At 38.3% G+C, this 17,024-nt stretch overlaps 1 protein-coding gene across 5 annotated transcripts in view; it reads right to left on the bottom strand.

The window, feature by feature from the left end:
- The window catches only part of LOC113125684 (glucosidase 2 subunit beta-like), a 96,053-nt gene that overhangs the window by 14,384 nt on the left and 64,645 nt on the right, over positions 1-17,024 (bottom strand). For 2 of the 5 annotated variants that reach the window (XM_026299298.1, XM_026299300.1), the window contains 2 exons: positions 15,902-15,991; positions 1,750-1,821 (listed from right to left, as the gene is read on the bottom strand). In XM_026299298.1, the coding sequence (XP_026155083.1) occupies positions 1,750-1,821; positions 15,902-15,991 (162 nt within the window). Of the gene's footprint in view, positions 1-733; positions 755-1,090; positions 1,146-1,749; positions 1,822-15,901; positions 15,992-17,024 lie in introns of those variants that run through there. The other 3 variants (XM_026299302.1, XM_026299301.1, XM_026299299.1) reach the window with 3 other exon arrangements.

Genomic DNA, 17,024 nt, shown 5'->3' with positions numbered 1-17,024 from the left:
ACACTAACACATAAGTATGTTATATATTTGAAATTCTCCCCTCGACTCCTGTTTGGCAGTGATTTTGTTCCAAACAGAATGTCCAACTCACATGAGTCGGAGATGTGTTGACCACTGGTTCTGTTTGGTTCTTCTGCCCTTCCATACCATCATGAGTGACAGGCAGGCAGAAGCACTGGGGTCACATTACTCACAGTTAGCATTCTGTTCTTTCCTCTTTCCTGCGCTAAAAACATGGTGAAGCATTGCACTTTCTGCTCCAAAAGTGGATAGTGTAGGAGGCGGCAGTGCAAAAAACAACAGAGCCCTGCTTTACGTTCCAATTTATTTGCCATCTGAAAGCAAAACTATAAGAACAGAGAAGCATAATTGGTGACAAATTATCTTTAACGTCTGAGTTCAAGCACCAAAACAAGGCAAGACAAACCTAATGGCATCATATGTCAAAGGAGAGAAAATGTTTTGACAATGTTGAAAATTTTCCGTGGTCATTTAGGGTATTGTATTGTAAGATCACAAAACAAGTTGTTCGCCTATGTGGCTGCTACCACCAAAACAGCACTGCAACTGAATTGTCATCTTTGGGGGAGGAGTTGGAGCGAATCATAAAAGCTTTTTTTCCCCAGAGGTGTCTATGTCGATGGAATAGCGTTTCCATAATTGCACCCTATAAATGTGTCGAATGACTGACAGTTAAGGCTAATGAGAGAGTGGAAAAGGACAGAAGCGACATCCCATAATTATCACCTCAAATCTAAAATGCAAAGACAAGAAAATAAAAAAGGAAAACATCAGTATGATATATAAGATTTTTTTCCTTTAGAGATGTTACAATGATGAGAAGGTGGGAAAACGTGGTGTGATGTAATTATAGAAGCACAACTTGGCTGCTAAATGACAGCAGTTTCTAAGTTAGTAGAGGAAAAAATATTAAGATTACATATTTGACCAAGAAAGAAATTCTTACACTTTATCTACTGTTTTTGCACATCTCTTCAAGCTATTTCACTTCCAATCAGTAAATAGCCTAGTGTTGTTTTACAGTGACGTAGTGGCATCTTTCATAGCACATAGGCATTTTGATACACACCATGTCCAGCAGTCGACACAATCCCAAGGGGATGGTAAAAGGCCAGAGCATAATCCTGTAGATGAAACCGAAACCCATTGAGACTGAGGAAATACAACCCCAGCAGTATATGAAACACGCCCGTTTGTCATTGATCAAGAGGTATTAAAACTATAACAGAGATCTGTTAGCAATTGATTAAAGGTCATATAATGGCTAACAGAGATTGAAATCAATAGCTCAAATATTGGTCTTAGGGTAACTTCATATGAGCTCTGTAACAATGATTAAAGAGCTTTCATAGAAGTGTAGTGGTGGGATTTGTCTAAGATCCATTCATTAGATGAAAAATGCTGTCAGGTGAATTTATGTAATTCGCATGAAAACAAAATAAAGAACCTTTGTGGCTTTCTTGGGTGATGAAAAACCAAGGACAACACAGTGTAGGGTAAGATCCAAAAAGCTGGCTTAGAAAAAATAAAAACATTTTTGTGGCTTTGTATGTGCTCTGCTACTGGTTTTAAGTTTTGCAGCACACAATGTACTCCAAAAAGTGTTCCTTAAACATGAAATTGTTCACACCTCCTTCAAGTATTGCAGTATTTTTCCACTGTTCCTGACATACCTTGGGGAGGTCACTGTACTGTAAAGCCAAAAGAAGAGGTGATTTAGGTACTCACCCTAATGAGACCTCTGTTCCCGCAGTGTTCTTTTGAGTGACCTGATTAAATGGGCACAGGGTGTAAGTATACCTGCAAAAGTAAAAACAAAGAGTACACACAGTGGGAAAACTGGCATAAAAGGTTTTAATCCATTGTTTTATTTTTCCTCAGGATATTTCTATTCATGAATCAGGTTGTAATGACAGCCTAGAGATTGATACTGATATATCAGCAGCAGGGACGTTAGTGAATTTTAGTTGTAAGATGTATAACATGAGTGTAAATATCAGCTGATAACAATTACACAGTTTGCCCTCTGTAGAGAAATTATTTTGGCTGTAAACATCCAGCAGTGTGTGTGTTTATATTAAAGCTGCTCTACAAAAAAAAAAAGCTCTGATAATCCGATTTCATGGAATCCACGACTTCATGCCATCCACCTAACACCAAACAACATATAAAGTTAGTAATTAGTGAGCATAATGAGCTAAATGGAGCATGAATATAAAAAAAACACATCTCCAAATAACTGCTTATGTTGCTCTGTGTCTGCTGTGTGTTTGAACAACCAATACAAAACTTTATAAGGCAATGATATGTCAATGTGGTTTTCTTCCTTTCACAAGGGCCAAGAAAAAAAAAAAACACTCAAGTTTAACCAACTAATTCCTGCACTTTTTAAAACTTTAAAATATTATTAGTGGGCTCAAAATCCACTATAGGTCAGGATCTGCAAAAATCCAAAACTTTCATTGCACACAAAGTATTATGAATGCAGTAAAACTCTAGTACCACAACAAGGGACACTGTCAGGGCTCAGCAGCTGCCTACTCAGACAGAAGACTGAGAAGAAGCTACCAGCTAGCCTGCCACCCACACTTCCTCCACCAAGGTGAAGACAACCCTAGGAGCTAGCAATTAGCAAAGACCATCACGAATGTATCTGCTGAGGGTAATAGTGAAAAGCAGCGGCATGATCACTAGATCTAGTAACTAACTGATCAAAGACCCCTATGGTGAAAGTGACAGGGGAAAAGGCAACCAGGCTTTTTTTGCTTGACATCTGACCCAATGCAGCAACTGGTGAGAGCAGAGGATACCCAGCCAGCTGCAGTAAGAGCAATAGAGTGAAGGAGAAAGTGAAAAACAGAAGGGGAAAAAAAAAGCAGCTGTAGTATAAGCACATATGAGCAGAAAAGTGTGGATCAAAAGCTCAATGAGAGAAAAGCTAAATGACCAACATCAGAGAAAGGTGATAGTGGAAGAGAGGTAGCGAAGTGGCTGCCAGTTGTTTTTGGTCATGTGCAATGTTTGTGTATTGTATTAAACAATTCTCATTGCTGAGACTCATTTAGCTATTTATATATTATGTCTACTGCTTTAACAGGGAAGCCCATCCCCTGCCCACCACATAGAAGCCTAATACAGAAACATAATGCAGAGTAAGCAGCACAGCTTGGAGGAGAATTTAATGCTTCTCGCCATAACTAAGCCTACTGAGAATCCATTGTCATACCACTAAATTTAACACTGTGCAGACAGGCTCCTCTTTTCTTATTTATTTGTATTAGGGCTGCAGCTATCGGTTAGTGTAGGAGTCGAGTATCTGACCGAACATGTCAGCGATTAACCGAGTAATCGGATAAAATAGACTTTTGCGTTTTTAAACAGTAATACTATTGTGTAATGTATGACAGAAACGACAACGCTGACATTACCAGAGAAAGTTGAGTAGCAGACGGACAATGACGTTAGCTTGTGTCGGCTCCGCTGGTTGAGCCAGTCTGGTTCACAACTGGATGCTTCAGGTGTTAGCTTATTTGTTGCATTGCTTACTTGCAGTTAAAAACGAATTAGTAATTTAGTTCACTACTTAATGTTTGCAGTCCAGATGTTGAAGCATTGAAGAAGTGCTGTTGTGGTTTGCCACTTCTACTTTACAATACACACATTGTGCTGTGCTGTCATCTTTTTTAAGTTTGAAATAACCCCAGATTCTGGACACCAGCCCAGGATGATTCCTACTCACTGTACTGCACTCTTGACTTTTTTCTATAGTGTCAGCATAAAGATGACTTTTTTTGTTGATTCCCTGACCTTTCATCTATCACCATGATTTTACTACTACGACCAATATCTGCATCACCCTTGACCATACTTTAAGCACAGTACTATCAAATGGTAGCAAGCTAACAGGCAACACTGAAACAGCTGAATTGGTATAAATATTGAACCGGGCTATATATAAACTTTTGTTTTTTTGTGCATGTGGGTATACTGAGATTAGCATTTAGCTAAAACTATACTGATCCTTTTCCTAAGCAGAGCTAAGAACGAGGTAAAGGTTCCTTTAGCCTTGACCTCATCAAGGACACTCAACACCCTGACTCAGTCCCAACATCATTTGACACCCAGAGCTGAAGAACCTGAAAGACCTTATGTAACTGCTGCATTGTTTTTGACAGTCATCTGTGCTTTGGTCTAAATTAGTTTGGTTAACATGTACAACGATATCTCAACCAGAAATTTGAAAAGCAGAAATAAAAGCCAAAAAGCCCCCGATACTTGATAAATTTATAATGAAATAAATAAACCAGAATACCTTCCTGGAACATGCTTTATTGGTCCTTTTACACACCACTAGATTTGTCAAGTTTGTGAAGCAGGTGTTTCAGCAGCAACAAACATCCTCATCTAAGCCCAGAAACAGATGGCACCTGATAGACAGAGGAACACTAAGCAGAGGAAGGGGGAAAGGAAAAGGGGTAACGCAGCAAAAGTCCCATAAGGGAGTACCCCTGTATGTCTGTACCTCTCTCCCCCCTTCCTCTAACCCTCAAGGCAAAGCCATCTATCCCTGCCCACTTTTGCTGACACGCCAGTGCTGAGAGAGAGAGAGGGAAAAAAAAGCGTTCGGCTATTTGTGTGCAGGGGCACTGTGATATGACCTTCAGTGCCTGCCTCCATGTGTCAGCTTGTGAGAAAACAAAATCAGGCAAACCACAACATGAAATATGTCACTAAATTAAAAAAAAGAGTTGGGAGAGATTAGAAATGCCGAATCCAACACGCAAACAAAGGTGCAGGTTGATTAGCTGTCTATGTCTGAGACAGACACAGTCTCCATTACATAAACAGACACAGCATAAAGGTCAAACAGGCACATTTACACAAACTGTCCCTGGCTATCCTCAGCCAATGAGCACAGTGTGACATGAAGGAGGAGGACACTGACAGTGATGGAAGTGTAAGACTAACAAACAGCCAGGAGAACAAAGAGAGGCGACAGAGGAGAGGGAATGAGATGTAAGAATGAAATAAAACTGCACAAAAGAAAGTGGGTGGGAATCAGTGTGCTGGTGGTGACGCGGCGCATATGAATCACCAACTTAACAGGCTGCAACTATGACAGGTTATGACGTTCAGCAAAGGGGGACACTGGGCAGACGACACAAACGATAAAGAAAGATGAGAAGATAAAACCTGGTGGATCACTGATTAAACCTTGGACAATAATTAGAAAGCTTTAATGAGCAGCAGATCAAAATGACAACAATGATCCTCCCATCTGATCCCAGACTGTCTCTTTCTCTTCCCACGATGGTTCTGTCACCATCTGACAATGCAACTCTGACACTAGCAATAATAACTTGGTACCACTGTGTCAATCTATGGCATGTGTTTTGGGCCCTCAATGTACACAGTTAAAGAATAAATAACAGATACAACCACTTAGCCCCTCAGGCAGTATTTCTCGCTTCACTCGATTGGACTGCAGGGTTAGTTCACTCCTAAACCAGCTGGTTTCTGGCACTATATCGCATTCCCTCTTATTTAAACCAATGAAGTAGAATAAAGCACAAACACACACATATATATATATATATGCAGCATAATCCTCATGCTTACATATAATATATATAAAAACATTTTATGAAACTAACGAAAATTTAATGCATTTTATTAGTATTCTATTATTAATGTATTTGAGAGCACCTATAACTCCCACTGTGAAGCATTAGTAACTAGAATATCGTCATTGAATTAAGAACACACTACAGCTGTTACCATATTTAATAATATATTCTTGAACATGAACAGAGCCTTGTATCAATAAAACAGTATAACTGCTTATATACATGTACAATTTAGTCTCGCTCCGTTGTCGCACATGAAGAGGAAAGTAATTATCAAGAAAATTCATGTTCAAAATATTCACTGCTTCTTGTTGGAGGTATACAGGTAAATACATTAATAATCATACATCCTCATAACTACACTAGAGTTTATTATTAAATAGACCATTTATTACATAGAAGTCATAAAAGCTAAATGGGATGATACGAATATATGTGCTTTGTGCAGCTGTTAAAAGAAGATTCTGGTTTATTGCCACTCGGGTCTTATTTTTGTAGTCCTGATTGTTTCTTCCGGTTCCAATAACACTGTACTCACAAAATTAATTAAATCTAGGAGCTTGTTTCAAATATGCTTGATTTTCTGAATGCTTGTGTTTTTGCTGTACTCAATTTATTTTTAGAGATATCTTCACTTTCTCAGATCTCAGTTTTACAGCTAAATAATGATCACCACCACTATGAAAATAGAACCCACATTGTTATAAACCTTTAACAATCCATTGTTAATTACAGATCTGACACAGTCATCCAACTGGTACTCAGCAGAGCTATAGAGGAAAAGGTATATTTATCGCCCAGTCCACTGAGAGGGAGAAGGAGAGAGAGACAGAGAGACGGCAATTAAGCCCTTCTCCCTCTAGACTGCTATGTGACTGCGTAGGTGGAGTTCACTCAGGGTGACACTGCAAACTGCTGCAACGTCAACACTAGCTAATTGGATTACAGGTAACACTGTGTTCACTTGGCTGACGTGCCAGAGGTCAAAGGTTACTCAGAAATATTGTGACATGGTTAATTGTTTAGTAGCAAACTTTAAGGACAACCAACAGTTTACCTTGATAATACAGAGCAACCTCAGGTTACACATTTTTCAAATGTATGTGCTTCGTGTCCATGTTACATTAACAGGTTACGAACTAGAAGATTCACATATTTATTCAGTCGTCTCATTGTTAATTATACTTAAGATTTGGATTATTTTACCTTTAAATATGGAATAAGGTCATATTTTGGTACTGTGGTTCAGTCAGGATAAAGTTATCCTGACTGACTTTATCCTCTGTTAAAAAAAAATAAAAAATTTTGCACAAAGAAAGGAAAGTTTACTGATGGCAAAACACATTTGGCTAATTTGAACAAATATAAGAAACGAATGCCCTGAACGTTGCACCCTTACCCTTACGGAAATTAAAGCAGCAGTGAATAAACGAGTGAGACTGCCTGTACAATATTCACAGCTTTGTCCATTGGTGATCTTGTACAATACTGAAAGCAAATTTCCGATCACATTTCAGCCACTGAAAGTGCAGAATGGGACTTTTATACCGAACCTGCATGAAGTGAAATGAATAGTCTGACATTTAGATGAATTTGCTTTTTGCCCACAAGATAGATAACACTCACTGTGTTTGAATATAAAAGAGGAGCTGTGAAACTAACTTTACGTTCACATTACTGACTCTTTAGACACACCTAACATTTTGTTAGGTGAAAACATCTGATGTGTTTTCCACAACTTTGATCAATAATGAATCACCTGAGCTGCTTGTAAAGGCAGCAGGGTTGTCTAGCACCTGTCTGTCCTTTCATCAGCAGATCCAGCTTTAAGCCCCTGTGTCAACAAGTCTTCACCTTGCTGAAGTGTCTTTGGTGTAGGTTACAGCTGCGATTGCACCCTTGTTACAGGTTACAGCTGGTCACAGTATCATTTCCATAGGTGTCTCTGTGCTATGTCAAAATCAAAGTACAGTCCTTACTCACCTACCTGAAAGAAAAATAAACATATTCTGGATTATAGGTTTTACAGTAAACCTTGGGCATATTTTTCCCTGTATATCTTCTTTTAAACTGACTACATAAAAATAAAATAAGCACCTGGAAAAGGGCATTTCCTGGACTAAACTCCAGTTAGTGCTGATGAGGGGAATTTTTTTTTCAGTTTGTGTCTAACTTGCAAAAATGCAGAGCCAGTAATGCAACAACATATTTTACAGTATTTGTGGATGTTCCAGTTTAGGCCTTGTGTTTTTTCAGTGAAACAATACTAACAGAATTTATGTGTGGGTTTCTTTTTAAAACAAACACAGATGACTGTTTAATTAAATTAAAAACATTAAAATTTAGTTAGAAAAATTAAAAAATAGTTATTACTCTTTTGCAGGAACAATAAAGGCCATTAGTTTAAATAGCAGAATTAGAAAGGCATGCTGCATCTTGAATACAGATCCAGAAGGTCCTTATATGCAGTATAGCCTACAGTGTGGTCATTAACATACTGCATATGATTACCTATATAACTAATTTTGTTTTGCTCCATATATTGTAGACAGGGATTAAATAATGTTTCAGTGCAATTTTTATTACACCATTATACTGACAGTCACTGTGTTGCTATAACTCCAGCTACTGTACTTTTATTATGTAATAAAAGGGGAGACTATTCTTGTGCTAAGAATAATTGCTTTGACTTAGTACAGTTGATTTTTCCCAGCAGTGATAATAAGAACACCTACTGTGGAACATAGCAGCAAGGCAATGATTTATGTCTTGGTGGTTAAAAAAAAAAAAAAAAAGTTCTGCAGGGTTTAGGTCTCTGCAGTAAAAGTACAGCCACAACGAGAGTTTTACTTTCAGGTCTCCTAAAATTTGAATGGTCAGCTCATCAGCGCAATTGTAGACTCAGATTCCTGTAATTTATATAAATAAGTCATTTCACTTCCAGGACTTTCTAAAGGAGCATCATAATCATTGGGTCACTTCATAAGAGAGTTGTGAGTTTACTTGCTTCCTAAAGACCCAGTTCATTCTTCCTTCATCCAGCCAGTTTAAAAGACGACATGCTAAAGTAGGCCATTTTTCAGTTTACCTTCATTTTCCACATGGTAACCCACAAATGCACATTTGAATAAAATGCTCTATGGTGTGTTTACTGTGAGTCTAACTGAAGTCCACTTTCTTGACAGCTTATCATATTTAGCCTTGAAATTCTTAATGCAGATCTGAGAGTCAATGCATAATGTTGATTTCTTTTTACATTTCGTAAATCTTATTCCACTTTACTTCTGTGAAACAACATGAGGAGAGATGGAAGAGGAATGCACAGCAGAGGCCCATTTTCTACATAAATTACCCAGGAAAAAAAAATAATAGTGCAGTTGCAAAGAGCTTCTCTCCTTCAAAAGATGCCTCCATTTATATGTGAAAAATGGGAAACAAAACAAGCAAAACTTGAAGCCAATTTAGTTTTTAGAGCCATCACTAAGGGCAATGAGGCAAATAGCCTCTAGCAGATCATTTAAAGCTGCATTCTCTCTGCCATCTCTCAAGATGTTACATTATTATTGCTGTTATTTTCTTCACAAAATAGGTGAGGGTGGAGGCATGTGGAAGATATAATAGGAACTAAGGGACAACAGCTTGGGTCTTTAAAATGTATAAAAATGCAGTGAATTGAATTATGGTCCTTTACATATATATAAAAAAAAAAAACATGTACATTTATATAAACACTTGTTATAAGTCTTTTATATTATTGCAAGTGGATGCAACAATAGAGCAAAATTAGACTGTAAAAATTTCACCCTGAGTGACAAACAAATTGGTAAGTGGGGTTTATTCTTTGACACGCCTAAACACACCTTTCCCTTGTAGTGATTATTAATAATATATAATTAAATGTAAAGAATCTTATGTAGGTGTGCAGCAAGTTGGCTCAAAATAATATTTTACACTTTTTCTCCTCAAAGGTGTAAAAAATGGCTCTTAACACTAAAAAGTGTTAGGAAATCTACTTCAACATGAGTTAAGGTGATAATTAGAGTTTCCACATTACAAGTGAAAAAAAAAACTGCTGAAAATCAGAGGCTTTGAGATTGGGAGAGTGACTGTGAAACATCTGTTCCCAAGACATTCCAGCTCACTTCAAAAGTTTTCCTTGTGCAGAATAAGGGCTGTGTTTAACAACCGTGCTAAAAACAACAGGGTGCAAAACTCTGAATATAGCTTTAATTACTCGCATGATTTATTAGCACCACTTAAAGGATGCTTATTAAAAAAAAAAAAAAGTGAAGATTTTCAAAATTAGAAACTAGAGGTAGAATCCAACATAATGGGGATGCCCCAAGCTCATGTTGTCTACTATTACCAATTCGACTACTAAAAGCCAAGGTTTTAGGCAATACTGAATATCATTCACTTTAACAACTTAAAATCTTTGTGTTCAGACTCATTTCTCTGAACAGTACGGCCACAAACACATGGACACTCATGCTGCATGCACCATTTATTCCTAAGCATAACTATTCTTCCCATAATGTCATCTGACATTTGAAATTCAAATGGAGCAGTCATTTTTTGTGTCTGTGCATAGAATATTTGAACAACATTGCAGGCATGCATTTTTGAGGGTGAGAAAGTTCAGATTTGGTTTCCCTCGTCCTCAATTATAGGTGTACTAAATTGATATTTTGCTCCAGTTTGCACCATGACATAGACATTTCTCCAAATAGATGTGCATATGAGATTGGTCAAACACACTGAATGTCACAACCATACTTCCATGCAGAAAATACTCATACCAACAGGTTAGTAGATCCGAACCATCATAACTATGTAAATGTAACATCAGAATCTTCAGTAAACGCTTTGCAGGCTTTTTGTGATGCATCTATTATTATAGAAACTACATTAAAGAAGATCAGACCAGTCTAATTTAGCAGGACTTAAGATACACATGGTGAATGCTGCAAAGGTACATAATTCATGTCACACCACAAGATTGCTGATGATAACCTGACATTTTTCTAAAATGAGTTGCAATAGTAAGCGAGTAAAATCTATTCATAATGCATTAATTACACTTTGAGTGAAGCGCTTACAGTTGCTGAATTAGGTTATATTAGTTTTGATTAGATAAGATAATCTTTGTTGATCTTGCTAGGACATTCAGATTGCCACAGCAGGAAAGTAACAGGGCATGAAAACAAATAGAATATTAAAACTGGTTAACACAAGGATTCTTGCTTTTTTTTACTCCAAGACTCTTTGCTGGCTCTCTTCTGGCATTCATTGATTTTTACTTTATGTTAAATTCTCGCCTGGGCTTCACTGTTTAAACCTGTGTATGGTTTTATTGTGTGTTTTAGTTCAAAGCTAATAACTCATTTTAGCTGTTCTTTAATTTTTGCACTTGCTTCCAGCCCGATAATAAAAGCAAATTTCAGCTGATATTTTGGCTGATAGATTGGGTGTTTCCTGGTGTTTACCTACTCTCTGCCACACATAAAATTGAACTTTAGCTGCGATAGCACCAAAAAGTAGGACAATAGACCCTTTTCACGTGACATCAAAAGGGTCTATAATGAATATTATTCAGCACATCCTGACTTAGACACAGGAAGTGCTGTGACAGGCTGAAATAAAACAAAATATCTGAAAAATTAACCTAGACTGTTACACCACTACTAAAAACAAGTAGTCTACTCACTGCCAACTTCTCTGGTTATGGCAGTATAACAAAGACTCATGAGATGATTTTATGACCCCACCAGACCCACATGTACTCGCTGTTAGCCCACAGGTCTATTGGACTAACGGAAAACTCCTGCTACTTCAGATGGCCTTCCCTGCTGTGGACTGGGCAGAATCTCCACAGGAGTTCAGCTGCTTACAGGAAGGAAACATCAACTTGACAGCCAAAGGCTTTGTTGAATCACAGTTGGGTGACAGAGGCAGTGATTCAACAGGAAGACAATCTGACTGTGCTCTTCAATATGGCTTCTTGGAAACATTAGGAGGACCGAGTCTTCTTCAAATTTACAGGAATAGAAGACACACAAATGTACCATTTCACTAGTAAATGGCTCACCAGAGGAGCTGGACCAGTTTACCAACTGAAATTAAATGGAAACTTGAAAAGTGCAAGTTTGCAAAGACTCACAACAGGATCATGGGATTGGAGATCAAAACAAAACAGTCTAATGTAAAGCTAGACCCCAGTTAAAGAAAGACCTTACAATTCTGAGTTGCATTATGAGAAATGGATGACTGACCATTTCTGGAACTTGACCCATACTGGGTATTGAAATTTAAAATATTTGGACCTCTACTACATAAATTTTGACCATACTTCCTCAGTGTGTGGCATGATTCATTCAATTAATGAAAGAGCAGTGCAGTGAATGGTATCATTTTTAACCATAAAGTTGAAGACTGTTATTCATACATTTTTAAACTTGCAGTTGTTTGGTCACTCGGGGTTGTGGACTGTAACAACAACACTGACATACGTGTTTAACCATAGTGACTGTGTCTTGGGTTCTAAGCACTTTTGAAATGTAGGTGATCTGCACTGGGTTGTACACGTGAATGCCTCCTGTGCTGAACACACGGAGTATCCAAACTTCAGCTGCTGCGCTAATCTGCCGCTCAACCTACGACAGGACAGTTTTAGAGCAGGTGAATCTTACGATCTTTTTTGCCTATGCTCTAAGGCAGGGGCCTGCATGAGCAGCTACTGCAGCACAACCAGTGGTTTAACTTTTGAATTTCACTAGGCCCTCTGCCTTTCTGATAAACCAGGGCAAACAAGGTTTTCATTTGATTTGTGCACATGCATGCATTAGTCTGTTGTTTGCTGAAGTCTGGTTGGCTTTTTGGCATTACATCAATTTCTGACAGCACAAGGCATTCATGTTGAAGCTGCACATGGTGAATAAATGGGAAATTACATTAAAATTGAAAGCTAATTTCTTCTTTTAATAACTTGCTCTTATTTCTAGGAAAAACTGACATTGTAGACGCTTATGTGAATATTATTGCTAACTGGAAATTTACTGAAATGTGACCATTTCTGACAAATACTTGCCATCCACAGGCAAGCAGCAAATAACTTACTCTCAGAGATCCCAATGGTCCTGTCCAACCCTATTTGCGACTAGACAGTATTCATGGCACAGCTGTTATGAAACGTATCACATATATGGCTCTTCACTTCCATATTAGCAGACTCCACAACCCCGTCTTGATGTGGTTTATATCCAATTTGAAACAGCTCCCTCTAGGCGATCCTAATTGAGTCTCTTCCCTAGAAGAAATCAGTGCACTCTTAAGGCCATGTGATGTTCTACAGACAGTTGGAAGTGTCACTTATGCTGCATTATCCTTCTCTCTTCTCTGTCTAAGCTAAACCACAGTGGCGGGCATGACTCACTGAAGTGCTGTACTTCCTAATGACATGAGAGTAGAGGCTGAGTCAATCTGACCTGACAGTCTTGCATAAATCACGGCCCTTCGATTTAAGTTGCTTTGAGGAGTGTCAACAAATCCACAGGAGGAATATTAGACTCTGCTGTAGGTAGGGACTCCGCCTCTGAGAACTCATAATGGGGTGCCTTCCTTCATGCTGTGCCAGGCAGTGTTGACTGAATTGCCAAGCTTATTTCTGATTTACTGGCAGAAGCCTGCATTTTAAATTCCTGACTCATAAGAGCCCACTAGCACCCTGAAAGACCATTTCTGGGGAAATGCATGGATCTTGAATAGGTGACTTGGGAGGTGAGGTTCTAGGACTTTTATGTGATATATAATGTAAAATAAAATATATCACAGAGCTGGAGAAATGTGAAGGAAAACATGTCAATAAATGGCAAGAAATGACAACAGGCCAAAAACAAGCCTGTTCTATAAGCTGTTATCCATGTAGTTTAAGTCTGATGAAAAGGCAGTGTGGAGTGTCCAACATGACACAGCATTTACATTCTAATCCTGCTCGTAAAAAAAAAAAAAAGCCTGCATGCTTTGAAATCAAAATAACTATACTGGACAAAGATGAGAAGACTTCTAGTTCCAGTTCATAGAAGTGATTCACACCATTATGAAGCAAAAATGAGCAGGGCTGGGAAATATCTCAACAAAGAGGTGCAGAGAAGGAGATCCTACTTTGCAAAGACAAAGGGAGAAATCTCTCATGACATGTTCAGATAGAAATGAAACACACTTTCAAGATGAACAAGTTTGTATATAAGAGTCAGCAAGACTAAATCCAGTTTCTGTGCATCTCCTAAAAAGCAATCGACTCATTCTGTTTCCTTGCATTTTTATGGCTGTCAAACACACCAAGCTGCTATACCACTACCAGTTGAACTCCATTTATTTAAATAATGCACAGCTATTAGTTATATTAAAAGATAGGCAGCAAACTTTTATGGCTCCGGGCACTTCTCTCCAATATTGCCTCCCACTCAATAAAAAAGAGGGAGCAATTTAATCAAATGTGAGCAATCTAAAGTTCAAGGAGGGCGGGTATAAGAAGGTTTCAACGAAATGATCAGGAGAAGGGTGTTTTGTGTTTCTGCTCCATGAGTGGAGAGGAACTGCAGCTTTGTTGGCTCCCTACTCGAGGTCATGGGAGGGAGTGCTATAGAAAGCTGCTGGCTTATGTGTCTGTCAACGTCATGTCTTTTCAGGATCACGGTTCAAGGCGAACAGCTAGGATAAAAGTGGGCAGGGAGAGGAACTGGTGCATAGCTGAGAGGGTGCTAGTAGGTCAAAAGACCTTCATCTGAATTGACGCTAGTGGATACTGTTCTCTTTAGCGATTAGAAGAATAAAAAATAACATGGAGCGCATAAAGCCAATAGGCCAGTGAAAGAAAGCTAACAGAGAACAGCATGAATGCCTGAACCAAAGAAAGAGTGAGAAATACACTAACTTGATACAACTTGCAAAATATTTGTTGTAATTTGAATATATTAAACAGTATTAACATCCAGGGCAGGTCTCCACACAATATGGAAATACTACAAAGTGCATCTTCTATTGTCAGCAGGACTTTTAACTTAACCTGTGACCCCATAACAACTTGTGACACCATGGAAGCAACACTACAGGCAGCAATCTAGATACCTGGACATGCATTTGCAGATAAATACAACCCATTGGAAAGACTAAAATCTTCATGTGGAGAAATGCCATACTTTATTTTTGTTTTGTTTGCTAAGTTACAATTAGCCTATCACTGTTTGTATATTACATATTCCCATGTTTGTTTGCCGATGTGCTATTCATTCATTATTGTTGTCATTGCTTTCAGGCTCTGACATAAACCTGCATAAGTCATATACATTTCCAGAAAGATGGGTAAAATTATAGAAGGCAGCTAGCTATTACTACATTGTGACATTAAACCATTTTGAACTCAATGTGCAGTGAAGTTATCTAAGTGTCTACAGCAATAACACAGAAAGACTTTTTTGGCTTATGTACAAAAACTGAAACTTTCCTTTTCAAATTTTGCCTCCTAAATGGCAAAACGAGCAAACAAATCACACTGGTGTATAAGGGCATGGGAAACCACTGATTCCAAGGATGTCTGAAAAAAGTATTTGCAGTGCAGATCTCAGATAATTTTCTTTCAAAACTGCAACCACCCACAGGCTTGTAAAGCTCCAGCTGGCAAGCAATCCTGAGGAGAACAGATTCTAAACCAGCAGGGGCCATAGGGATGCAGCGGGAGAGAGTAAAAGAAGCTCATTCTGTTGATTAAATTTAGTTGATTTAGCTGCTTGGCTTCTCCAGGGTGACTTGGAGCTCACAAATTATCAACTTTAAATTGTGGGTCTTTATTAAGATGGTTCGCATTTGCCACACACAGATTTTGTTTTAGTACAGTTGCTCAGAATAAGATGAATTCCAGCCTCTGGTTAATATATTGATTTTGTGATGCTTCTGTTTTACTTTTCCATCCACTGGGTTTTATGGCTACCTGCAGAGCATTGGTATTGCACAAGTAATTGCTTTCCATGATTTTCATTATCGAGAGTAGACATAACTATTAAAAGCTTCGACAATTCATATTCAATTGTCAAAACCATGAAAATGTATTTTTCTGTCAGTGCGTGATTTTCAAAGGAAGTTATTATATTGAAAGCGCATATCTATTTGCAACCAGACATTTCAGGACTAGTTTCCAAATTAATGCCCGACAAAAATAAGCATATAAATCAAAAAGGTAATGAAAATTTTGTACTTACTCATATACTTTCAGCTTATAACACTGGCTGTTCAAAAACAGAAACTCCCAGTCTGTTCCATAGTCTGTGGCCAGCTTCTTCTGGAGATCACTGAGGAAAGCAAAATGAATAGATTTAATCACAAATACACTTGAAGTTTTGAATTATTATTGATATCATGAAAGATTTTAGACAATTTGCAGTTAAAAATGAGAAATTACTGTCTGTGGGCCATTTGTTGTAGGTTCCTGACAAGCTGCTTTAATAACGTCTGTATGACTCCTAACTGTGCTGACAACATAGCTTTAGTCTCCTTGTTACTTTTGGTAACTGACTTATTGGATAGTGTGCTGATAAGCTGGCCCTTTAAAGCACATTTCTATACAGTGTTTCCAATTATCTGTGCTGGCGAAGGCTGCTCTTTGCTGATCGCAAGTGGTGTGCTGGCCCTTATTTCCATATTCATATCCCAGAATTGCTAAAGGGGTTAACAAATGTTTAGAGAGGGTGACTGTTTTGCTTCAGGGCGATAAGGCAAGGTTGCTGTAAGGGGATTTAGGGGCAGGAAAACAGGTTGTGTGACTGTATGTTGATGTGAGAAGGTCAATGGTCATAAAACTCAAATATCAGATTCTTTTCTGGAAAAATGACCTTTACTGCATGCTAAAGGAATAAAGACCATAGCCTATTAAGGAAGACATGTTCATTCCAAAAGGCATGAAAACACAAATGCACTACTGCACTACAATCTACAAACTGATAAAGGATATGGCCAGAAGAGAACAAGAGGGGAAAAATGCATATCTAGTTCTCCAACACACACAAATTATGGTGAGTAATTGGGCCAGGGGCAATTGAAGCAAGGTGGACAATGAAGAAATAGAGCAACTGCCAGCTCCTTTTCTCCCTTTTCCCCCTCATGCAGGCTTTTGTGCAAGGGGATAAAAATCTTGACCTTTTGGTAACTGCCATCTCTGTGGTTGGCTCTCCTCTCTGCCTACTGTAATGAACAGTTTGGAGGCCCAAGGGCCACAGTAGCTACTTATCAGCTATTGCTGGCTAGCTCAGAGCTGTGTGAAAACATCAGAGGGAGCAAAGTCATCTAACAGGGATTCTCATCCAAGCAGCTCCAGTTTTCCTCTGA

This window comes from Mastacembelus armatus, chromosome 18 (assembly GCF_900324485.2).
Source record: "Mastacembelus armatus chromosome 18, fMasArm1.2, whole genome shotgun sequence".
In the NCBI taxonomy this organism is placed as follows: domain Eukaryota; kingdom Metazoa; phylum Chordata; class Actinopteri; order Synbranchiformes; family Mastacembelidae; genus Mastacembelus; species Mastacembelus armatus.
The sequence above is the reverse complement of the archived record's forward strand: the minus strand, read 5'-3'. Positions and strand labels throughout refer to the sequence as shown.